The sequence below is a fragment of the Larus michahellis genome, chromosome 1, assembly GCF_964199755.1.
Source record: "Larus michahellis chromosome 1, bLarMic1.1, whole genome shotgun sequence".
Classification (NCBI taxonomy): Eukaryota; Metazoa; Chordata; class Aves; order Charadriiformes; family Laridae; genus Larus; species Larus michahellis.
Genome location: NC_133896.1, coordinates 119,574,605 through 119,600,434, shown reverse-complemented (window position 1 = coordinate 119,600,434; position 25,830 = coordinate 119,574,605). Strand labels below are relative to the sequence as shown.

The 25,830-nt window shown below is 37.9% G+C and overlaps 2 protein-coding genes across 4 annotated transcripts in view; one reads left to right on the top strand and one right to left on the bottom strand.

The window, feature by feature from the left end:
* Positions 1–6,033, top strand: part of LTN1 (listerin E3 ubiquitin protein ligase 1) — a 31,423-nt gene extending 25,390 nt beyond the window's left edge. The window contains exons 25-30 of the mRNA XM_074600245.1: positions 379–565; positions 1,019–1,190; positions 2,314–2,534; positions 3,025–3,219; positions 3,943–4,110; positions 4,941–6,033. Of these exons, the coding sequence (XP_074456346.1) occupies positions 379–565; positions 1,019–1,190; positions 2,314–2,534; positions 3,025–3,219; positions 3,943–4,110; positions 4,941–5,003 (1,006 nt within the window). The 3' untranslated portion in view covers positions 5,004–6,033. The remainder of the gene's footprint in view (positions 1–378; positions 566–1,018; positions 1,191–2,313; positions 2,535–3,024; positions 3,220–3,942; positions 4,111–4,940) is intronic.
* On the bottom strand, positions 1,164–13,869 carry HEMK2 (HemK methyltransferase 2, ETF1 glutamine and histone H4 lysine). Of its 3 annotated transcripts, XM_074600278.1 has the most exons (9): positions 13,654–13,865; positions 12,174–12,263; positions 11,446–11,536; positions 10,481–10,564; positions 9,673–9,814; positions 9,482–9,598; positions 8,060–8,642; positions 4,902–5,025; positions 1,185–2,113 (listed from the first exon to the last, which is right to left on the bottom strand). In XM_074600278.1, the coding sequence occupies exons 1-6, from the start codon at positions 13,839–13,841 to the stop codon at positions 9,579–9,581; spliced, it is 615 nt and encodes a 204-aa protein (XP_074456379.1). In that variant the 5' UTR covers positions 13,842–13,865; the 3' UTR covers positions 1,185–2,113; positions 4,902–5,025; positions 8,060–8,642; positions 9,482–9,578. The 3 variants fall into 3 exon arrangements, with proteins under 3 accessions (XP_074456361.1, XP_074456379.1, XP_074456369.1); XM_074600260.1 differs by lacking the exon at positions 9,482–9,598 and having other exon boundaries at positions 1,164–2,113; positions 13,654–13,869; XM_074600268.1 differs by lacking the exons at positions 1,185–2,113; positions 9,482–9,598 and having other exon boundaries at positions 4,104–5,025; positions 13,654–13,864.
* Positions 13,870–25,830: the final 11,961 nt, after the last annotated feature.

Genomic DNA, 25,830 nt, shown 5'->3' with positions numbered 1-25,830 from the left:
GATTAGGAGATCCATTGTTCAGTTGCTCCTTCGTTGGTGTGACTCGGCAGACAAAGGAGAAAGCAAACCAGCTGTCCATTATGTAGGTTAAATTAGCTCAGCCATAGACCACTTTCAGATTAAAGTGATCATCATTCAGTTCATATTTGTCTTGCAAGAGGTAAAAACACCAACTGTCCATTTCAGGGGAAAAAAAAATAAATCTTAAAATCTAGCACTGTGTGAATCTAAAAGGAATTTTTCCTGTAATAAAAGGCCCTTTTTATGTTCTACGTACATGGCTTTACTAACAGGTGTTTAGGAACGCACTGAATATAAATGCAGTTAATGCTCTGCTCGAGATTTGAGTTTACTATGCCAGATAATATTTTTCCATAGGTCACCTCCAGCGGCTCTTATGTCTGTCCTGGCCACTCAAGAACTCTTGCTAGAAAACATCCTGGAATGCATTCCAGTTGGAGAATTTGCAGTTATTCAGCCCCTGAGTGATGAGTTCTGCCTTGTTCTAGGTTATCTTCTTACTTGGAAGTTAACATTAGCTTTCTTCAAAGCTGCTTCTTCTCAGGTATATGTTCAGAGTCTTTTCCTTTTAATTGAATTTTTTAACATGCTTATTTGGTTTGAATCTTCAAGTTTCATCCAGCATTTTTATTCTTTCAATTGTGTATCTTCCTACCTCTTTTTTTTTTTGTGAAATTAGTGGAATTCTGAAAGCATCAACAGACTTAGGTTTCTGCACTGCAATAGTTAAGGGTGGTAATATTAGAGTAATAAAGAGTTAAGATTTGTTAATAGATGATGCTTTCTGGCATTTTCAAACAAGCTTGCTACATTTTATGATCTTATAATTGTTGAAAATGGTGCAGAGAACTAAATCACTCTTATAAATGCTCATTCTGAATGTCTTGCTTTTACTCCCTATAGAAATGTACTTGTATTATTTACAGAGTAAGCTATATCTTCAAGTCTCATCTGTATTTTCTGGTTTGGTTGGTTTGTTTGTTTTTAACACTATCAGCTGCGAGTTCTCTACTCTCAATACCTGAGAAGAACTAAAAGCTTGAATAAACTGCTTTATCACTTGTTCAGGCTCATGCCTGAAAACCCTGTTATTTCTGGGCCAACTTCAGAAGTTCCAAATAAGGACACAAAAACCTTCTTTACTGAAGAGCTTCATTTAGATGTTAAAGGTAAGTAAAATTTTATTTGTGCATTTGAGAGAGTTTTGATATTGCTGAAGTTTAAATACTCTTTTCTATTTAAAAATACATATTTAGAAAAATCTTATCTATAAAAAAGATACACACAAATACATACATATGTTTAAAAACTGTTGGCTAACACTCCCCATTTTAACCTTAACCAAAGTTGAAAAATTAGAAAAATCAAGAAAAAAACCCCAAACCAGGAAATGCTTAGATTATTCACTTAGGGCAGAAATAATACATTGCTACTATCTAAGTCCTGAATGTATGTAAAGATTTCAAAATACTAAAAATGTGATTTATTCTGGAACTTTTCCATTTCTTATATATTTTTTTTTAATGCTAAATGGGATTTATATTTTTTCTTCTATTTTAATGCATAAATGAAACGAATAGAAGTATTTTAATATATATTCTTCTATACGCTTGAGACATTAAATTATTTGTTGCTTTCGTCATGCAGTTCAGAAGACCCAGATTAATCAACCATGGTGAGAGAAAATAGGCTGCTTTTTCTTAGCCGAGAAATGTGAAAAAGAGAATTAGTTTTGAAAGTTATTTCATTGAGATTGTTATTTTATGTATGTGTATAGATGTAAGCAAAGATACTGAGTTTTCATTTCTAAATTTTTTGCTTGAACATCACTGTATGTTGCAGAAGAATTTATCTGGATGACAGTAAGAAGGAATTACTAACGTGACATCCCAAGAGAAAGATTACCCTTATCTTTTTATGCACTTCTGTAGAACGCTGCAAACCTCAGATGTGCTCCAAACATCTTATTGTTTGTTCACTCCAAAGTGAGCATTTTGTCATTTCTAGAATTATAGTTAATCTTGATTTCTGGTAGTCCACCTAGAGTTCATCTCTAAATTAGAAGATGCAGTTCCAGTTGTGAAGTGTCAGCCTAAGAAACAAAGAAACCAGTCTGATGGAGAAAGGCAGAGTCAAACAAGCACTAATTGTAGTACGTATAGAAGGAGCATGTACGTGAAATTCCAGTTACCACAGTTACGCTGGTATCAAAGTTTTTGTATGCGGTGTGGCAGAAGCAGCATTTGTGCCTTATTTGTTAGAGTATTTCAACATCCTTTCTTTCCCTCCCAGGGACAGGAGCCCTGTCCTCCCAGATTCCGCACTTGGCCTGCTCTGTGTACCATATAACGCTGAAAGACTTGCCAGCCATGGTCAGGCTTTGGTGGAATAGTTGTGAGAAACGTGTCTTCAATGTTGTAGATAAATTTACAAGCAAATATGTCAGCAGCGTGCTTTCTTCACAGGAAATATCTTCTGTTCAGAATAGCACACAGTTGTTTAATGGCATAACGGTTAGTAAGACTTTTCGTCCTTTTTTTGATTTACTTAATTTTTTGCAAACATTTTTAAGAAATGTTACTTCTCAGAACGAGACTATATTACAGTGTTTTCTATGATTGCATTTTTTTTGTTCTAAATGACTGATGAAAACACAATTTAGCTTGGTATCAATATATTAAGTTGATGTTTATTAATATTCTATTTGGAAAAAAATAGAAAAGAATGGGTTTTATGATGTTGGAGGAGTTCAGGTAAGTGGAAGATACTGCTATCAATATACTTCTTGGTTTATTAAAAAAATGTAATCAGTAGTTTGAAAAGTGGCTGGTAATTTCTTTTTGGTTTGACAAGATATGAGGGGATTTTTATTTTCTTTGAGAAAAGTGTGTTCCTGGTCTAAGAAAATTATTTAATGTGTGTAGTAACGTATTTATGTATAAAAAGACTACAGATGGTGTGTGTATCTCTGGAATTTTTTTAATATGTGCATTTTTTTCATAGGTAAAAGCTCGGTCTGCTGCACGGGAAGTCATTGCTACCTATTCAGTTGATGATATATTTATTGAACTAATAATACAGCTTCCGTCAAATTACCCACTGGGATCCATAACGGTTGAGAGTGGAAAGAGGGTTGGTGTGGCTGTACAGCAATGGCGCAATTGGATGCTACAGTTAAGCACATATCTTACACATCAGGTGAGTTTAGAGGAAGCCCATCAGTTCGAAAACTTAAGAGCCCTGATAATAGAAAAATACTCCTAGTAATGTAATATTATTTAGATCCGTATAAGGGATCTCAAAAGACTTTATAGAATTGGTCACTCTTGCTATCTGCTTTTCTCCAGATGCTAAAACAGAGAGGTAAAATTATCAGCCTAATAAGTCCTGTTAAATCCATATCCAAAGTTGAAAATTTAGACCTCTTAAGCCACTGGCCAGTGTTTGCCCCATGTGGCAATGCCATCTGTCCTGGTTTAAAGACAGCATCTATCATTCATTTTAGTGGCCAGCCCAGCCCAAACCACCACAGTCATCTTAAGTATACTTTGGGGGGGGGAACCCAACGAAAAAAAAACGCCAACAGAAAACCCAGTGCATGAAATCCTCTAAAAGATTGGTAGTTGATGAAGTTGCATCATCTATGGTTAGAACAAAACAAAACAGCCATTGAAAATTTCAAAATCCCCTTGTAAGTGTTCCTAAGTGCATTCTTTTCATTGTGATGAATGCTTGCATGTCTATAGATTAGACCATCATCTGTATTTCATGTGTTGGCTTTATGAATTTCTCACTGCATATATTGCATATAATTTCAGATTATAAAGCCTTCAGGCTTTGTTTCCTTCATGTGTTTAGGAATAACGGTAAGAATATTCTGAAGGAATTCTACAGCATTAACAGCTCTCTTCTCTCCATTAGAATGGAAGTATAATGGAAGGCTTGTCGTTGTGGAAAAATAACGTGGATAAACGTTTTGAGGGCATTGAAGATTGCATGATCTGTTTTTCAGTCATTCATGGCTCCAACTATTCTCTTCCTAAAAAAGCTTGCAGAACATGCAAGAAAAAGTTTCATTCAGCTTGCTTGGTAAGTACCTAGACTAAATGTTTTTAAGTAGGCAAAATATCCATTTATAGTTTGAACCAGGAACTTCTATTGTAATACCATCAATTCTCTGTTATGTCAATGGAGTATCTGGGATTAACTGAACTCATAGATTATTTGTATGGATTTTGTACTAAACTGTAAGGGCATGTAATGAGAGAGGGGTTGCTAAACTTCACAGATAATGAACTATCCCTTTCATGTTCAGTAACACATAAGCCATTACATCCACGTAGAGTGTAGCAACAGCAGCTTGTTGTTACCAGCTCAGATATGGGAATAGAGAAGGTTAAATTTCAATTTATGCAGCACGCTCTTTAGTAAACCATGCTGATCTGGATAATTAACATTTAGCTCTAGCCAAGTCATGACAGGCATCAGTTGCACGGTTACAGAGTATACTGGAACAGGTTGGCATCTGTATGGCTATACCATGGAGGAGTTAATGCTGCTTTAAAAACAGTAGCTTTTTAGTCTAAAATGAGACTGGATGAGAATTCCTGTGTGTCAGGTTTTTTTTTATTTAATATTGTGTGTGTGTAATATTCGTATGTGTGTAATATGTGTGTATATATGTAATATGTATGCATATACATATGTGTATATACAGATACATACATATATATACACGTGCATACACACAAGTGGAAGTGTTTTGGTTTTTTTTTTACTGTTTCTTCTTAGTTTTTTTTTAAAGTGTAGTTAATGTTTTGATAGTTACATTCATTGGCAAATGATATTACTGGACATAAAGCACTGTTATTGATATTCACCTTGCGTTCGTATATTAAACAGCTGTCTTTCTCTTTCAGTACAAATGGTTCACATCCAGCAACAAATCCACCTGTCCACTCTGTCGAGAGACGTTTTTCTGAAATAAAACGGTCTGTCTTCTTTCTGTGAACAAAGTAATAAATGAAGAGGAGGCAATAAACTGTATGTTGAAAGAAGCTACCTACTTGGAAATACTGTCAGTTACTTTAAGTTCTTGACTAGTGGAATATGACACATAGTTACCTCTGGACTGTTTTTTGTAAGTTTGAAAATTCTTCTTTGATATAAAGAAATCTATAAGAATAATTTATTTTAATTTGTATATTTTCAAGGTATCGAGATATGTTAAAAATTCAGAAATAATGTAGAGTTAAATCTGAAAAGTGGTGTTTAAGCCACAGCATAGTTGAGTAAAACCTCTTATTTTAGGTATATTCTAACGTGGTGTTATGCACTTAACCCAGATCATGCCTCTTAATATAACAGGTGAATTTAACATAGGTGGTATAAAGACTTGATTTTTTTTTTTTTATTATAATACATTCATAGTAGTTCCTCTTATGGCAGGGGGAAAAATGAATGTTGTTGCTGTTAGACATTAAGGCATGGAACTAACGTGATAACCTTCTGTTAAAGCAGAAATTTTTTAACATAGCATGCTGTAAACTAAGGTCTTTATAAACTGAGCTTTCACCTTTAACAGTCTTGTTTTCCCAAAAAAACTCAGCCATCCAGCACCCTAAAAACTCAGAAGCCCAAGTAAGTAGAGAGAGTACAATCGTTCCTGCATGACTATGAAAAACACTACCTCTTTATTGACGATTGGCTTTTAAAGAGAAGGCATACGCACTGATCAATTCTTGTTTTCATTATTGCAGTTAATGCCTTCATTAGCTGGCAAATTAACCATCACTGAATGTATACTGTACTTCCACTGCCCCATAAAGATAAGGACTCTTGAGTGGATGTGACAGGTGTATCAGAATTTAATATTGTCTTCAACTATACATTTATTCATGCTTTTTTTTCTAACAGCAGTAACATACTAATATATTCTAACTTGGATGGTATTTGTGGTGGATTTCTTTGAAAAGTTAATAAACAGGGAGGAATAAATGAACTTCGTCAGTCTCTGCAGTCTCTGGATTGCTGTCTTTCCCATGTGTGATAAACTTTCCGAAATTAATAGTATAAATTTTCAGATGCTAAGTTTATAGCGTGGTCAACTGTCTGTACCTCAAGAGCTGCTTATTTTAGATTCTGTATGTTTTCTCAAAGTTAGTCCTTTTTGAGGTGACAGCTCTAGAAATAATTTTTAGACGTTGATAACGTAAGTCTATATTTTTAACAGGTAACACTGGGCTTCCAGCAGAGAGAGTTCTTGACATTTTTTGAGAAAGAAAATGGACAGGTTTTAAAACTGATATTGAAAAGGTCTAACCGAAAACACAGATCAAGGAGCAAGCTGTATTGTTTTTATAGTTACTTAAACTCCAGGACTGTCTCCGTTGCATCACTTTGTCTCAGACAAGACTGGTTATTCTAAATGACTTCTTTGCAAGTTAAATAACTGATTTGAAGGCCAGTCGTGGTTAACCAAGTATTGCTTGAAAAGCGCCATCTTAAACTCTACCTCTACTTGCAAATTGTCTACTAGGTGCAGCCTTCAGCAGAGCTTTTGTCTTGGTTCTGCTAGAACAAAGAAGCGCAGGCACTCGCCAAGCAGCACTATGTCTTTTGACACTGGTACTTGGTGACAGAGCAGTGCCTAGGGGCCTGGGGGAGCAGAATTTTTGCTTTCTTCTTGTTAAGTTTGACACTGCATAGAAAGCCTGTATCTGCCGTGTAGCTTATTCTCGTGTGCACTGAATGCAGGAATATGCTTCCCAAAACTCTCCAGGAAGTGTTGCGTTCTTTGGTCTCCTAGGAGAAGGGAATAGGCGTGCCCTGGCAAAAGCATTGCCAAGTGTACTTGCAGACCTCTGTGTAGACAGAGCAAATTCCAAAATTAAAAAAAAAAAGTTACCTGGCCTGTCACTTGTTTCCCAGTCTGATAGGAGCATAACAGTAGTCAGTTCTTACGGAATTCACCCATGTCCTTACTTGGATTGCAGTTTGGCAAGTGCTTCCACTAAAGCTGCAGCAGACAGCAAGACTGTGGAGCTAGAACTGACTTAGGATTTATTAAAGTGAACACATAGTTCCTTGTTCAAATATCCAGTTGTTAGGTAGTCCAGTGCAATCGTTTTTTGTTGAAAGCGTGTTATGTTTTATTACGCTTTCTGTTCTGATTTTCATTATACTGTCCTTAATAATTTAAAACCACATGTGCTGATAAGCATGGTGATCTACTGTGCCAGATCTTTTTATCTTTGATTACCTCTTTTTAAAACTAATTCTTTAGCTGTAACTAAAAGCTAGACAGATTAACTAAAACTTCCTTTTGTTAAACCTGTAGTCTGATTCTATTGCATGTTTTGACTACATCTTAAAGTCGTGTTTTGCTCAGCAACCTAACTTTGTTAGCCAAAGAGGTTAGCAACATAAAACGTCTAGAGCTGTATAAGGATGACAGTGTTTTGGTTCATACAAACAGTCCTACTGCTATAATTATAACCTTAAAAACCATGATTCTACATAAAAGCAAAATCACTAAGCGTAAAACCTCCTCTTCTTACAGTTTTGTAAGGGAGAACTGAACGAACAAAAAAAAAAAGTACAGCTTAGCATACCATTAAGTCAAAAAGGTTCTAGAAGTAGGAAGCAGTCAAACTGAAATACGACACTAACCAACTAGGCAGTTGTGAAGCTGCAAGAACAAAACTATGCTTAAATTCTTCAGTGGAAAACTGTGGAAACATCTTATTTCACAGATGGCCACGAAGTTTCCTCTTGGTTTCCTACCTTTGACATTCCTTAGACAAGTTATTCAGACGGCAAGAATCAACAAAGTCCTGAGTCTAGCCTCACTTTGGTCCAATGAAATGCATTTCTTTTTTTAGACTCAGTAGTGTCAACTACTAGCATTTTTTGTATATAGTATAAATGTTGAGTAACATCCTTAACATGACCGACTCTTCCCACTAAACCCTCCTCTTGTGTGTTTGTGTTCACATTCACGTTTATCTACGTAAAACCAAACTGACAGAAAACTTACCGAAGGGGATGCATTAGCTGTGCTTGAATTGTTGAATTGCGTTGCTCCTCAATGGTCTTCAAAGTGAGTAACACTGATTCCAAGTATTCATTTAAACCCAGCATAACTAGTTATTAAAACAGGAAGAATTTTATCAAGTACATTGTTTTAATAAGATACAGTGACAAATATACAGGTACCTATTTACAGAGGAAAAAGTCCTTAGTGCTTCAGTGCAAATGCAGCAGGGTAGGGTATTTCACAGTTCCCCCACAACTGTCCTTTCGATAGCCAGAGGACAGTCGTACCTCTGACAGCAGATAATAGCTGGTTAACATCCAGAATAAAAATACAGAGTCTTGATGAGTTTCACTGCAGGAATCAGGAAGTGAGGATACACCTTAAGAGGTGAAAATCCTGGCTTAAAAATTGATCTGACGACTTGAGTACTTTATGTTCAACTTTCTGCAAGCCATCTGGAAGCTTAAGAGCAGTCATCAAGACTTCCTAAATTTGAGGATAGTAAGCATCTCTTGTCCTGCTTGCCGTGAAAGTACTCGTGTGCCTTCTAAGCCCCATTTCTTCATTGTTTCCAGAATTTCATCTGTAATTGAAAGTGCAGTGTTACGACCAAGTTTATATAGAAATAGCACTATAAAAGCCAGCGCTCATATATTTGCCAAACATAAGCTGTAAAGCAAAGATTATAAAATGTGTCCTCTTACTCTTTCAGACAGCAATTTTTATGCAAAGTCGTGCACCAAGAACAAAGTTTACAATTTACTAACTGAAGTTCTGCGTTTTGGTATTATTAATAGCAATGAACAATTCAATTATGAAGTTAATTTGTAGGAGAAACTGAAATTCATAGCACCTTCTCCTAAAAGCTAATCAGTTGTGAAAGAGTAATCTTCCCCCTTGAAATTAGCCATTAAGCAATTAGAAGGAGCAAGTCCGAATCTCTTCCCTACACATGTCAAAAATAAAAGACATCAGATTTCTAACTAAAGGCTTTTTCATTTTAAGTTTACAACGCCATTCTCCTTCATGAGAAAGGGCTGGCCTGGCTTCATTACTTAATTCAGCAGATTTACAGTCACCTTTCAGACTTGGAACTGAAGTCTTGCAGAGCTGCTGGGCTCAGCACCTACACATTACCATTTTCCAAACTAGCTTAGGGAGTTCTTAGTTTTTGTAAATTTGCTTATGTTTTTGGTCTAGCTCACCATACACTGCATGCACAAGGCATGAATTCAGAAAAAGGATTCCAAGAGGCATCAGGTTATGTAAAGTCCATCTGTAGGTTACACACCCACCCAAACTTGAAAGATGAGAAGCACAAGTCTGCAGAGATGCCACAATTTGTATAAAGCATGCAGATACACTCTAGCCATCTATAGCATTTCTATGACCTAGACCACGACAATGACCTAGAACACTTACATGAATTTCAATACACACTGTCAGTCTTCAGTCAGTTGCTATCGCCACGTTAGATTCAACTGTTGCTATGTACTACTTTTTCTTGTTTACTGAAGTCTTACAACCTAGAGAATATTGCTGTAATCAACACTTTGATTAATACAGTGTTAAATCTAGTTTGGCACATTTAAGAGTCCAAGGAAAGTGATCACCTGGATTATTTTCTTTAATTGTGACCAAGTAGAATAATCCTCCTCGTGAAAGTAGGTCTGGTACTAATGGAAAAACTCTATCCATTACTTCTCTGCCCTTTTTGCCACCAGCCCAGGATGCCTCTATTCCATGGCTTCCCACCTAGGACAAATGAAAGCAAAGATTGTCTTAACACAGAATGACAGAAGTGTCAGTGATACTTAGAAGGGAAGCATCACCGTAATCTCTAGCTTTAGGTGTCTGCCATTAGACATCTGACAACTTTGATCCAGCAGATCAGTTTATGCAGCAATTATTTTAAGACTACTTCCTACACGATGAACATACCACTTTTATTCAAGTTCTATTCTTAAACTGAATTGAAAGAGCTACGCTTTGTCACATACTTTGTATGTATTTTCTTGTAAATGTTTTATGAGCTTGTTTGCCAAGTGGAAGGTGGCCAGAAAACCCTTTTTAAGCGTTCATGAGTCAAATTCTGAGAGTAGGAGTCTGCAGAAGCAGAGGATATTTATTTGCAGGGAACAAACGCATTTTCCATTGAAAGTCTTCTATAAGAATACTTTAGCATGCCTAAGAGAGTCTTCCATGGTTTATACTTGATGGAGAAACTATGTATTGAGTAGCAGCAGCTAGCAATCCTCATTCCCATGTTGTCTTTATAAGCGACTCTAGTAAATCATTTTCACTAAAACAGCGCTGGTCCTACAACATCCTGCAGTTTTCATACCAGAGCTGATTTGATTTGCCATTTCTTCTCTCACAGAAGAAATACCTTTTTTATTGTGTATTTTGATTTTTTCCTACCTCTTCAGAAGGCGTTACCACATACGGTGGATTAAATAGCAGTAGATCAACCTTCCCATTTAATCTTGGAGAGAGTCCTTTGACCTATAGATAAAGTTGATGATTCTTTTGTTATTTTTTTTTGGAAACATAAAGAATGCAAACATTTTGTAAAAATACATAGTGCTGGATATTCTGAGCATTTCAGCCTGACTCAGAAACGCTAAACTTTACTTTCTATGTGCAAGAGAAGCATCAAGAAGAAGTACCCGTGCATAGCAAAACAATTTCAATAGTCTTAAGACTATGTTATGTATGGGATGTAAAAGAACAAGAGACACAAAGGTAGTACTTTCTTCTTGCTCAGTTCAGAATTCAAGTTAGATATAAAAGAATTTTGAATAAATTCATCGGTTAACATTTGTTACACAAAATGACCAATCTGTGACAACTGCAGTTCAGTTCTCTCAGTTGTTCATACATTTTAGATCATGTTTATTGTTGCCTGTCTTCATCATTTATAAACATATACATTCAGGATATTTTAAACTAATATCTTGCTAAAGAGATGTGAAACTTAAGCTTTTCTCCATATCAGATTTTCTAAGAAACAAAAAGAAACAACATACACAGTTCCTAATTAAATTGTAAAGAGTTGAGAACCAAGAACTGCATAGCATTAGAGGAAGGGCTATGATAATGTCAGGTCACCAAAGAGTTCTTTGTGCAGCCTTTTCCAAACTATATCTATTTTTTTAAATTAATTCAATGAATATTTAAAGCTTAAATTTGAATTTTAAACCTTGAGTTGTTTGTTTTTCCCTTCTTTCAGAAACACTTTGGCATTATGTTGTTTTCTTTTTTTTTATCTGTGCTTATTACAAGCATGTTTGTTCTAGACTTTATGGTTACTTTTCAGTATTTCTAATAAGTATTAAAAAGTTACAAAAACTATAAAGAAGATATTATTGAAACATGTATCTTACCAGGTCAGTAATGACTGGCTGAAGGTGAACATTGTTAAGCAGAGCTGTCTCCAGCGTACAGTAAGCTGCCATCGGGTTGATATCTGTGCATCTAAAAGCAAAGCATTATGAAGTGCAAGTTACTGGTTACTGTATGTGGAAGTTTAACTCTATGAACCACATGCTAATTTATGTACGCGCAATGAAAATGTCCTTTCCAGCATCCTTTACTTTCCAAGTAAATAGCAAAAAATAGACAGTAAAATACACACAACGTATCAGCAACTAAACCAGTTAACACTGCACTGGCAGTTTTTAATGACCATCTGAAAGCTGAAGTATAGGATTTCTTTTTCAATGCTAGCTCTGCATAAATATATCTGCATACAAGTCTCTAATAAAATTCAGTTACTGCAAATACCCAGGTAACTGATGTTATGTCATGCGACTACAGTAAGACTAGTCAGTGGTTAAATTCAATTCAACCCAGCAAACACAAGTGTAAGCTTAGCAATTTGTCTAAAAAGTGGGAAAATGGAATTTAGTCGCATGACTACTTAATTGTTACAGAACCTGAAGTAAATAGTTTAGGCTCTGTTTGCTCTGATTTCTGTAGATATCTGTAGAATTGAGCTAATATTTCTTTGTGAAAAGAATAGTTTTTTTAAATGTGAAAATAAAAAGTATATATGTGAGGGCTAATTATTCTTCATTATTGCATGCAATAATTTAAGTGGTATTAGACTTACATGTACAGCGCATTGGATCCAATAATGGAAGAAGCTAGAAATGTTGAAACCACACCAGATCCAGATCCTATTTCAAGGCAGATCTCAATTCTAAAGAGAGAAAACTCCAGATGACTTTTATTTGTAACATACAAGACCACCTGCAACAGATGCAGAATTAGTCAAGACAGTGTTACGAAATTGCTGCCAAAGCGCCCTTCTCCCAAGCAGGCTGAAATACTTGCTGATCATATGGCCTTTAAAGACCACACAACATCCTGTGTTTTGTAATGCCTCACAGGGCTACTAGTGACCATACAGACAATTCCTGGTTACCACAAGCCACTCTGGGAAACATGTATGTTTCCCCTGTGCCTAACACTAAAGTTTCCATTAACTGCACAATCTCAATAGTACAGGCTATACTTCTACGGCATTTATTACACATTTATGCTGCAAGACTGAACTCCAACAGAAATTATGGAAGAATATCTGAAGATATTCAAAACCCGCCTGGACACGTCCCTGTCCAGCTTGGCTCTAGGTGAACCTGTTTTGGCTGGGGGGTTGGACTAGATGATCTCCGAAGGTCCCTTCCAATCCCTACCATTCTGTGATTCTGGGATCACCATGAAGCCACACAACAAAAGCAGGCCTCAAATGCAGAATACCTCAGGTGAGTTTCAGCCAGCTCTGGACAAACAGCAGTGGCAGGCAATTTTAAAATAATCACTTAAAAGCTTAACTCCCTGGGTGATTTCTATAGCATTTATAGTTATGTAGACATACTTCAGCAACAGGACAAGAGGAAATGGCCTCAAGTCGTGCCAGGGGAGGTTTAGATTAGATATTAGGAAAACATTTTTACACTGAAAGGGTTATCAAGCATTGGAACAGGCTGCCCAGGGAAGTGGTGGAATTGTCATCCCTGGAGGTATATAAAAGATGGGCAGACGTACTGCTTAGCGATATGGTTTAGTGATGGTTTTTGTCAGTGTTAGGTTGATGGTTGGACTTGATGATCTGAAAGGTCTGTTCCAATCTAAACAATTTTATGATTCAGCCGTGGAGATGACCGCTACTGACACTGGGCAGCAACCTCAGCAGCTACGCAACTACAGCTTCTCTGGGTTGACACATGGACATTTTTAACCACATTGAAATACTTGCTGCTGCCGCCCCTAGTGAAAAAAAAAAAAAAAGCGGCCCACCGCGCAGCTGCTCGTAAAATTACTCTCCAACCTACGGCCTACGAGCAGAGGCCGAAGCCGCTCCGAGGAGAGGCCGGGGGGGGCGGCGCTCAGGGGGGCACCGCTTCCCCCCGGACCCTGACACCCGTCAGCAGCCCGGGGGCCCTGCGCCACAGGAAGAAGCGGCCGTGGGGCTGGACGCCGCCTCCTCAGCGTGTAGCAACCCCGGCCCCAAGGGACGGGGGCGTGTCCCTCCCCCCTCACCCTCGCGGGGAGCCGTTAGCGCCGCTCCCGACGGCCGCCGCGCCTACCCAGCCTCCCTCAGGCGGACCGCGTCCCGCTCCAGCGCGTCCAGCAGCAGGAAAGTGTCCTCGGCCGGCTCGTACACATCCCCGAAGGACCCCTCCGCCCCGAGGTGGTCGTACCGCGGGGTAGGAAGCCCGGGAGCCGCCGCCATCTCCTCACACACACCGCGCGCCCCCCCGCCCCGGGCGCGCATGCGCGGGCACGCCCATCCGGCCGGGCTCTGAGCGGAAGCGCCGCGTTGGGCTCCGCCCCTAGCGCGAGTCTAACGGCCCCTCAACGGCTGAGGAGGGCGGTTTGTCCTCGTTATCGGCGAAATTCAAGCGTTAACTTCCAGTGAAAACTGCCGTCTTCAGTGGAATCCCAACATCAGGTTTCATCGTACTGAGTCTATTGATCCAACATTAAAAATCTTTGCTAAGTCAGTGCAAGCGTACATAGCCATCCCCACAGGAGGTGACCTGGCGCTACCTGAAGGCTGATGGGAAAGGGACCTGCTACTCTCGCTAATTATTTTGCATGCACTTCCCCGATTAATTGCTTTCCATCGTGAGAAGTACCACCTCCGCACAAGTTAGCAGGAAGCCAAACAGAAGAATCATAGAATGATAGAATGGTTTGGGTTGGAAGGGACCTTAAAGATCATCTTGTGCCACCCCCCCTGCCGTGGGCAGGGACACCTCCCACTAGACCAGGCTGCTCAAAGCCCCATCCAGCCTGGCCTTGAACACCTCCAGGGATGGGGCATCCACAACTTCCCTGGGAAACCTGTTCCAGTGCCTCACCACCCTCACAGGAAAGAATTTCTTCCTAATAGCCAATCTAAATCTCCCCTCTTTCAGTTTGAAACTGTTACCCCTTGTCCTATTGCTACACTCCCTGATAAAGAGTCCCTCCCCATCTCTCCTGTAGGCCCCCTTCAGGCACTGTAAGGCCGCTATAAGGTCTCCCTGGAGCCTTCTCTTCTCCAGGCTGAACAACCCCAACTCTCTCGGCCTGTCCTCATAGGAGAGGTGCTCCAGCCCTCTCATCATCTTCATGGCCCTCCTCTGGACCTGCTCTAACAGGTCCATGTCCTTCTTGTGCTGAGGGCTGCAGAGCTGGACACAGTACTCCAGGTGGGGTCTCACAAGAGCAGAGTAGAGGGGGTAGAGTCACCTCCCTCAACCTCCTGGCCATGCTTCTTTTGATACAGCCCAGGATACGATTGGCTTTCTGGGCTGCAAGCACGCTGAGGAAGTTTCTAAATGGCAATTCTACAGCAAAGCACACAGGGGAAAGACTTACATTGATATTCAACTTAAATGAAGCTCTTTTTTCCACTTAGAAAATAATATGTTTCTAGGATTCTTCGCCAGCGACACTTGACAGTATCCTCAACATCCTCTGAACTCCCAAATTCAAATCAAAACTGTGGAAAACTGTGCAAAGTGCAAAACTGAGAATTGAGGGGAAAATCCAGAGGAAAGATTGTATTAATAATCTGCTCTGCACAACAAAACAAAAATGAAAAAAAGAAATTCTGATTGAAAGCAGGAGAGAGAGGGGTACGAGCTCTAATTCCCATGAAATGCCTGTGTTCAATTATTAAAGCACTGAATACTCAAATTCTGAGAGCGAGATAGGTCAATAAAGGAAAAGGCTGATGCTAATAAACAGGCCAGAATCTTAAAGCGTTATTTGTATAATAATTTCAAACAACAACATTTTTGGGAAAAGAAGGAAAAAAAAAAAGAACATGACAGATACAGTAGATTAATCTTTGGTGCTTTAAGTACATTTAAGAGTTGAGGTGTGTCTTGTTTGCTAGCCTCCATTTTTGGCTCTGGAACTAGGGAAAGATAAGCAATTTCCATTTTTCACTTGCAACTGTAAATGGCCTCTGTAAAACAGAGGGTATCTTCCATTCCTACAGAAGAAGAACTTGATTTTTGATCAGCTCATCGTTCATAAATGCAGCTAGCTCATTTTGAAGGAAGGTTTGTTCCATTTATTTCTGTACCCACTGTAGGTCAGCTTTCCATAGGAGTATAGGAAAACACAGAAAGGGAGTTCCTCCTTCATGGGGGTGTCTCACCTTTTACCCTCCATTGGAAAGAACTGGGAAACAGATACTTTGTCCTAAAAGTTCACAGAACATCTATTCCACATACCCATGTGAGGAAGAAAAGAAGTCATCAATATACTTAGTCCTTGCAGTAACAAGAAATTCATTTGGGTAAATTCTTAGAGAAAGGACTGTGCCTGCACACTGTAGACAAAAAAAAAAAAAGATTAGCAATTGCTGAATCTCCATGACTCCTACAGCAGGGGACAATTCCATTCTCCCTGCAGATGTCGTGACTGGTGTTACCTGGCAGAAGTGCTGGACACCAGCTCACCAGCCAGGTATCTGGAAGACTTAGCTGAAAGGTCAGTGTTAGTACATTTAGTTGTTGCCCACCTTCCATGTTTCTGAGTAAAAACAACATGCTACTCTTTAACCTCAAAGCTAACACTTTTTGAAGTAGCCAACAGAAATTTTATAGAATCATAATTACTACACCAGAAATATATAAAAAGAATTATGATCAGCCAGTAGTAAGCAAGTGTCCTTTATGTCGAGTCTTTTGGGGTAAGTCAATGCAGTCAGACATCCAGAGACTAATAGTCAGAGATCCAAAGATGAGTTTTTAACTCAAGGATCATCTTTGTCCTGTAACAGAAATGAAACCATCAAGCTTTATCTTAGAACAGCATAGGTTCCTTGCTCTACTGTCTAATGTGTAAAGCAATTCTAGAAATTCAGAAACCTTCAGTTTCCAGAGTAAATTTATTCATGGACCTGATCTTTTACTAATTTTACATTTTAGTTTAAAATGTTATTTTCTTTTATTCCCCCATATGAAGTGTTGTCATAACCTATCTCAACCTTCGTTTTGCCAACAAAATTAACCGTCGTTGACCCCTAATTTATGTGCTTATTGTGCTCTTTTGTAAACCTGTTCTGATAGGAGTTATTCTGTCTTTCAACATGGTGTCCACAGAGAGGCTAAATGAGATGTTAGCCTGTGAGAAGACACTATTGGTTTGCTTAACTGGGAATCCCTTGGCTGATGCAGAACAGGATTATCACGTTTGTGTCAGAATGGCAGGTTCTGACAGAGGTGAACATTAATCTGCCTGCTCTTCCTAAACTACCTCGATCATCAGTGAAACACGATAGGCTGCTTCAGGGGGCAGTAAGGAGCAGGAGCCTGGCTGGAGACGATGCCATTTTTTTAAATGCAAAAGGAAACCTGGTAGATACTCCTTCGTTTCATCTGTCTTCCCAGTGATTTGCTGCTGCACCAGAGGAACAAGTACTTGTAAAGAATATTAAGCTTGCATAAAATTCCATTACTTTGGCAAAATGAAGTCACGTTAAGAGACAGAATTTTGCACTGTGTCCATATTAGGAAAATTAGTTCTTTGAATATATTTTTTTAATCTCTACAGGTGGTCGGGCTTTGGAGTGCAGTAGAAGAAATGACTTCACCCTCTTCAGCTGTACTGGTTGTTATTTTTGGCTATTTCATACTTCATGAAATCTGGTTAATTATTATTGTTTTTTTTAATACTTATAAGTCCTTCTGGGTGAATTTTATAAAACATTTATTTTTATTGCTTATATAACTACCTAAAATGTTTTCCTTGGTAGACAACTGTACTGTTTTTGCCAAAACAGATTCTATTTCAATTTTGGGAAATTGTTGGAGAGCTAATATACCCGTTTTCAGTGGTGCCTGTGCCGTGTTATTAAACTAGGCTTTATGGAAATGAAAAATTGTTCGTGACAGGAATCATAACCATTTGTTTACACTAACTAAGCTGTATGGCTCTATCCCATTTGGAATTCAGTGCCGTTTTTCTCATACGGCGACGCTTAACCCATAACTTCCTAGCTGCCTGTCAGCCCTTAGAGGTCTCCATTGTAAACTTATCAAACATTTCATGGCTGCGTCTGTCATCCTCATCCCAGAAGAGACGTAGGCCTGTGCTGGACCTGGGAATACTCCGGCTTTGCTGCATTTGAGGAAGTGGAGCCACCAGGATCACTGCAAAACCAGAACTGCTAAGAGAGGTCCGGAAGAAATCTCTTTATCTATGTAGTCCAGCAGGCAAACACATCATGTAATCTCTTTCTTATTCTGAGCAAGTATGTTCCTAAAAGTAGCTAAGTTTCTTGCCGTCAATATTTCTAATGGAAAGCTATTATAACACTTCAGTGTTATAATGATTAGAAACCTTGTAATTCTCAGCCTAAATGTGGTGGTGATAGATTTTATACTCACTTACTTTTCTGGCAAGTATGAATTTTAAGTGGTTCTTTTCATAGTTTTTGCTTAATGGATTTGTAGACAAAGGAAGGCTCTCATCAGCCTTTTCTTTTTGCTTGACGAAATAAGACGTGCTCTTAAAAGTTTCCTGTCATAAGACATTATTTTAATTTATCTTACCACTCTTTTAGACTTTATGGATTCAAGTTGGACTTCACCCTGAATGTGACTTGTACAAAATACTCCAGGTAATGCCTTACTGATGCTTTGCAGAATTTACTGGCTTCATTATCTCTCCTGGAACTTTCCTGGTACATCCCAGGATCATGTTTGCATTCTCCATGCAAAAGTGGTTTCTTACCATTTTGTATTCAGCTGTTTGTCCTCAGTTTTTCCTAATTGTTTCCAAATAACTGACTATAAAGTGATAATTCCATAGCGGTTTATTGTTTTTACCAGTCAACTTTGCATGCCTCTTGCTCGTGTTTTGATCATTCTGTTCCCCCTGTGTGATGTCTGCTGACTTCGTGTTGTCATCAGAGTGATGTCGAGGATATTGATAAAAACGCTAAGTAAAATCAGCCCGAAGACTGATGTTTCAGGAAATCACCATTAGCGACTTCCTTTTAACCTGATACTATTCCTTTTCAGTATGATGTATGAGTATCTAACCTTTATTAGTTTCTTGTTAACCTCGTGTTTCCTCTGCCAATTTCATCATCTTGAGCTTAGTTCATACTTTTCCATGTAACATTACATCAAAAGCTGCATGGGAGTCTGAGCAGATTCACTGTGCTTCATTTTTCATGTTTAAAAATGGAGACAGACATTGCAGTAACGTAGCAAGATGTACTGCCTTTGCCATCATGGCCAAAATCATCACCCGTTTGTGGTTTGTAATTGTTATCCCAGCTTAAGAGTACAGAGGTCCTGCTGCTTTCCTCCTTGTCTTTTTGAACACACGTGCAAACCTTTTTGCTCTATGTTTTAGTATCTTCATTAAGACTATTTCAAATTGATTTTAACAATTCTTATTTTGCATTGTATTTTTTAGCTTCTAAGACATAGCTTTCTTACTGATCAGTCTTTTTTTCTATTACTTTTTGACACTGTGCATATTCATATATCTTGCTTGTGATAAGTTATTTAACCAATTAGGTTTGAAGCATATTCTTGCAGGCATTCATTCCCATGCTTCCATCTTTAACCATAATCAAATATTTTCACCCCCTTTTGACCTGAAGCAATTAAGACCTCTTCCACATTCACATCCTGAAATCTCTTCCATATTTTGATTTATTTCATTCAATTATTCTTTTAATTATTAAAGACTGACACTTTAGGATAGTGAGTTTTAGTTACAGACCTACTTTTGTTTATCCTTTGTTTAATTACATGAAATTATTCCGTGGTCAGTCATGTAAGGTTATTTTCCTTGACATCCTTGAAGTAACATGCTCATTACTTAGCAAAGTCAAAAGTAATATCATCTTTTACTGCTCTCCTGACTATTAAGTGACAAACTATGCCACTGTCGATGTGAAGAACACTTGGGCATTACTAATTTGTAGTCTTTGGATAATTACCTTATTTTTCCAAGTGTCACATTTCCCAATTACATTTCCCTTTCTAATCATATTACTGAGTTCCCTAATCATACCAAAAGCCAAACCTTGTAGTTTATACTCCAGTAAAACTTTTTGACTCCCCGTTCTTCATAGATACTATCAGATGAATCAATGCTGGTTTTTACACACTGTTCTTTTGTATTTATAAGGTGAATAGCTTGAATCTGTTTTCACTTCCTTGCTTCCCTACGGACTGATGAAAATTCTTGCCCTTACATCATGACATTGCTTCAATACACCATGGCATGGTAATGTTTAATCACAGCTGTGGAATTTTTAGACCTGCTAAGGAAAGGTCCAGGGATGACATATTAGAGAGTAAGAATGATGGATACGTGTTTATAGCCCTTCTGAAAAGATCCCAGAGTGCATTCTAAACTTTACAAACCAATTACCAACTATTCTATTGAAGAAATTACATCACTCATCATTGAAATGCAGCTACCTCAGGGAGAAGACAAGGAACTTTTTAATAGTGTACAAAAGTATTTCAACACTTCAAGAGAGAAAATGAATAATACCATAATCAACTGAGCAGAAAGAGAACGTTTGGGTAACTAGTCATATATAGTTGTTTTAACTGGATGTAGGCCAGACACCTAGGAAAAACCTACTGCTAATGCAAAAAAATGGAACTGGCATTTTTAAGTCACAAGTGATCAAGACCTTTGATTAACATTTACATCTTAAAGCACACCATCTTAAGCAGCAGAGTTGTAGCAGACCTTTTTTTTATAACTGCGTTACCAACGTTGCCTCCTTCAGTGGGTAGGTATGATGTTTGATTTCCCCAGGAACCTACAACAACACGTCTGAGGGCAGATTGGCTCCTTCAGCTATTTTCAGAACATTTATGCTTTGTCTTGCCATTTTAAACTAAGTTTTTAGAGGTAAAAAATGTTTTATTGCATTGGTTTCTGACAACCAAACTATCAAGATAAGAGATTCCCCTACTTCCTGCCTGCCCAAATACTGAAGGGAAGACTATCATGACTTTTAGTTTTGAGTGTGCTTTCTTATTTTGTCTCCAAAACTTTGAATGGAGAATTCAGAGAGAAAAAGAAAAGGAAAATGATGTGCAGTCACAAGGCAATATTCCTTCTTGACAATTATAAGAGATCAGGAGTCCTTTTTAAAAAGATTAAAAGGAATGTGGACTACTCTAGTCACCGTGTTAGTCTGTCAGCAAAATCATGATGGGCTAAAATGTAGCAGTATTCCTTGTATGTTTTAGCTAGAACCATCACCTACAGGGAGGTGTAAGGGGTTGATTTTGAGTCTTTTACAAATAGCAAAATTGTGGTGCAGTCAGGCTCAGTAGGATCATGTCAAGGAATTTACCAAAGAAATACCTGGTTTGAATACATGCATACATAATAGAGACTTTTAATTACATTATTAATGGAATATATATATTTATAGGGAGCAATATGATACAGGAGAAAAACATACTGGCTAGAAGGTCATTTCTGCCAAGGCTGTATACAGTAGAAAAAATTCTTCTAGGATACATGTTCAGCAAACACATTTGAAAAAGGATGAAAACTTGTTTCAGAACTCAGGCTGAACTGACATTTTCATTACATGAATAATGAATAATTTCTATATGTGTCAGTCCATTGGAAGTGCAGTGAAACAGAACTTACTGAACAGCTAAGCAGAAGTGACTGAATAAATTCAGAAGTTATCCCAGGAGGGACAGTTCTTCCTCAATCTCTTTAAGAAAGCTCCTGGGTTGCCAAGTCTTTCTCTCCTCGTTTGATAGAACACTGAAGTCTATGAGCTAGTCAGAGATAACACCATCCTTCATGGCTTAGAGAAGGTTTAACAAGGAAATTAAAGAATATGTGCTCAATTTTTAGGCTAAAAACAGGTTGACAAATTGCTCAAATTTTCTCAAATATTTCTAACATTGTACAGGACTGTAGAGAGAAACAGCAACACTACAGTCAGTTGGTTATTTAAATTAGTCAGTGTTAGAGAAGACGATAATAAACACCAATATTGTCTTATTATAGGCATCTGAGTAGGTATAAATACAGCATGTTAAATCTTTCCTATTTTAAGTTATTATAACTTTATTGACTTCGTCAGAGTCATAGCTACTCTAGTGTTCATAAACCAAAGATAGAAAACCTGGCCAGAAAAATTATAATTGTCCATATACATTTCAGAGTAAATTTGTTGTCGCTCTTCAGAAAATCCATCACTGACATGGAATATCAGTGAAAATCTGTTTTAAAAATGCAACAGATAGCATAGGAATAGCTTAGGTTAGAGTAGGAGAGAAAATAGAATCGGAAATATTACAAGCATATGTATCTATATAATGGATTTATATAAAATAGTCTTTGGTATACACAATATATGTTACATGATGATGTGTATATATATTTTTACATACATTTATAATCATATTTATTGTGTATTTGTTTTGTAAAGAAGCTCATGAATGGATGATGGAAAGCTGTTGAAACCAGGGAAAGACCCTGACTTTCTGGAGAACAGATTAGATGCTAGAGAAGGGAAGAATAGGAATAAAACATGATTGAAGCTTTTAAAGCAGTGAATGCTGAAAACTGCATTGTATGAAGTGAATAAATTTAAACTTTGGGTGAGTTCTCAGAACCCACAACCTTAAAGGCAAGAAATACATTTTTTTGCACAGTATATAATTAAGTAATAGAACTAATTCTCAAAATATGTAAATGAAGCCAATAGTTTGAAGCAATTTATTTAAGGAACAGGCAATAAAAGACACTGACTCTTTTGCTTCAAATAAAAAGCATGTGTCCACAAATGGCATTTAGAGTAAGATTTATTAAACGGTCAGGTCATTCAAACATTATGCACTTAGTTTTAATTCTAATGGGGTTACTCTACATTGAGAGTGACTGCTGAGAGTCGTTAGTAGAAAAAATGTAATTTTCCGTTGACTCGCTGAGGCAGGTTACACCAGGAGTTCCAGGAGAAACTGTAAGCAAAGTGATTCAGTTTGAACTGAGTAATCTTTAGAGACTGTTCCCTGAGAACTACCAAACATTGTGAAAATGTTTGAGGGTTTGATCTGATTTTATTCTATTTTTTAATCTCACTGTTTCTATTAAAAGGCCTCTAAGTATAGGATCAAAGAGTCACTCAGGCGGGAAGGGGCTTCAGGACCTCTTTGGTCCAACCCTCTGCCCAAAGCAGGGCCATCTCTGGGATCAGACAAGGCTGCTCAGGACTTTCTCCAGGCAGAGCTTGAAACCTTCCGAAGATGGAGCCTGCTGAACCTCACAGGTTCCTCTGCTTGACTGTCCTCAGGGTGAGAATCTTTTTCTTTATATCCAGCCTGAACCTCTCTTGTTTCAACTTGTGTCCATTGCTTCGTGTCCTTCTGACAGAGAACTGGTCCTCCTGGTTCTCACCTGAAAACTTGCTTATTACACAACGTGCTTGTAAAAATGTCAGGGAAAACGCTCACCCACCCTGTAGAGGATTTTGTGTAGTGTTCTGGTTGACACTGCCCATACTGATTACACTGACACATACTCAATTAGGCAGGCTGTGGTTCTTGCAGTTGTAAATGTTTTGTTTCTCTTTGTCTGTTTGTTTGGATATATTATTAACATTTTGCCAGCGTGTTCTTATCTATACTATTTCCTGGACAATTTTAATGTGTTCATATAGCCAGTAAAGGAAAGTGTGACTACTAAAAAACTAAACAAAATCATCATGTAATTATCTTTTGTGTGGCAGTTTTCCCTGTGTGTATTTTAGTATGAAAATCTAATAAAGGGATATTAAAAAGGATTTTCATTTCAAAGCAACCTTGAAAGGTCTTTCATAATGACATTTGATACTCCATTACAGTCATGCTTCAAAAGCTGGGGGGTTAGGCAGCTGTCTACCAAAACATTGGGTGTTGATGTAGCAAGCTTAGTAGGTATTGGATAGAATACGTCATCAGGCACCACAGAAGAAAGATTTTCTTGAGGGCTATATAAATAAAGCATCTTGTCAGACTTAGGAAAAAGACACTAATGTTATGCAAAATATATGTTGTCTATAGCTGTATATATTGTAAATGATTCATGGAGTATACATTTTAAAAGTTCAAGTCACAGATATTCACGTAAGGCTATTTTAGTAGAGTCGTTTCTGAAATCATACATCGTTCAGTCAAAAAAAAGAATAGCAAAATTTGGCCCATAATGAAGGACTTTGTCACAGTAAAGACAGTCAAGACTGACACCAAAATAGTCTCACTTAGTGCTAAGGACGATGGATGGGAGTCCACATTTGCTATGGCTTCCCATAGCAACAGATACTTGCTAGCACTTAATAAATAATGAAACAATCCTGGATTTCATGGGTTATGCAGGTTTTCAAGTAACTTTGAAAAAAGACTTTTCTTTAAATATGTTTCCTAGGTTTTTTTTAAGGAAAAGTAGGAGAAGATACAAAAAAGCATGACTGAAAGAAGAAACTAAATATATTGTGGGAAGGAGCCTGAAGGTTAGCTTCTTTTGGGCTGAGTTAGCTTGATCTACAATCAGAATGTGAGGTTTGGGGAATTTTTTTTTTTTTTGGCTTGTAGGGCTAAATAATGTAACATTTTCATTGGACTACACTCAAATTGAGTCTTTGTCCAGCAGCAACAACCTCCTTAAGCTGTCCGTTTTTCACATGCACACCTGTTAATATGTTTTAAAGGAAATACTAAAAATATGTTACAAGTAGAGACATAACATATGTCAGTAAGAATAAATGAGGTGATTTAGAATTGTATTAAAATCTTCAAGGTGCCTGGTTGGTGAGCCATGCTCTAAAGCGTTGCAGATTGACCTCAGCTGGAAACAGGATATAGCTGAGCAAGTAAAATTGCTGCAATGGATCCTTGTCACTCCTGTGCTCTTTGTGTAGCTCATTACACTCTCACTTTGGTCTCTTCGTGCCGAGCTAAAGTTTGTCAGAAATGTTGGAAAATATTTTGTGATCTGTGGTTAGTTGGGTCAAGCGTAGTCAAAGCTCTGTAGATCTGTGTCCGTTGCACAGTTGTGCGCAAACTTGGAGGACTGAACTCAAAGATCCATTTGGTCCCTTTCAGCAGCAAATCCCCAGCTGGAAGCAAAGAGGGGAATAAAAGAGTGGAGATTTAAAGCTGCAAAGACTGAGAAATTAAGGAGGAACTCACAGGGCACACATTTCCTAGCAAGAAGAAACATTGTAAGACAAAAGGCAAGCTCCACCTTGAGACAAGGAAAATGTTATTTGCTTTAGAAAGATCAAAATATTGCTTCCATTGTGTAAGAAAAATTGCGATTTCTTTTCCTTTTACTGAGTCCATACATGTTTTCTTCAACTGTCGCCTGTATTAACCGTAAATTGCAATGTGCTGGAAGAGTTGGGGGATGTTTGATCTCCTGGGGTGCTTTTGGTGCCTGGACGCAAGAACTGGCAGCACCTGGTTTTTTTGGAGACTTATTTCAGGAAAGCGTGTGTGGGACTCTGCCCTCACGAAGCATGCTGCTGAGCTGATGGCTGGGTCCTTCCTAATCAGGGAGAATTTTCTGAAGTCTTTTAAGCCCAGCATCTATGTACTGACATAGAAATAGGATGAATAGCTACAGAGAGGATTAGTTGGCAGTGTTAATTTAAATGCTAGATGACCATAAATGCAAATGTGAATACTAGCTAGATATCAAAATTGCCATTTTATTTTTCTTCTAAAGGAAGTACTGCTTTCTAAAGGGAGTAAATGCCCCCTGAATTGTAGACACCCTCTCGTTATCTGTAATACCCCCACTATACAAACAATGACCTTTTAAAACATCACTTTCAAAACTCTAATAACTTGAAGAGATGTTCAGCCAAACAAATATTTTATGAGAGATTTCAGGAAGCTGTAGGAGATAAAATTTTGGATGGAAATCAAAACGTGTAAATAGGTAAACAAGGCCACTATTTAATAGGTCCACAGCAATTGCACATGGAAGAAAAATGTTATAAATCCTTTCTGCCTGTCATAGTCCAGTACCTATGCTAAAGAAAGCAAAACTAATCAAACACTAAAAGGTGGGCTGGTGGTCTGATTAGCTAATGTAATCCTCCCAAATAAAATTAGTTTTTTGTAAAATATGTTAGATGTTACAGTTAAACCTATCAAATAAAAATTCATATGGCCATGTTTTTTTTCATTTCCAGCTTAAAATAACAATACTGACCTTGGCATGAGGTAAATTCTTGAGATTAATGACCAGCTTGGGTTAATGAT

Excerpts from the sequence above, each read along its gene's own strand:
- HEMK2 (XM_074600260.1), bottom strand. The coding sequence starts at position 13,841 with ATGCGCGCCCGGGGCGGGGGGGCGCGCGGTGTGTGTGAGGAGATGGCG. Across the intron at positions 11,537-12,173 it reads GGATCCAATGCGCTGTACAT|ATGCACAGATATCAACCCGA; the intron begins GTAAGTCTAATA and ends CTTTGCTTTTAG. Across the intron at positions 8,643-9,672 it reads AATTAAAGAAAATAATCCAG|ATGAAATTCTGGAAACAATG; the intron begins GTGATCACTTTC and ends TTTCAATTACAG.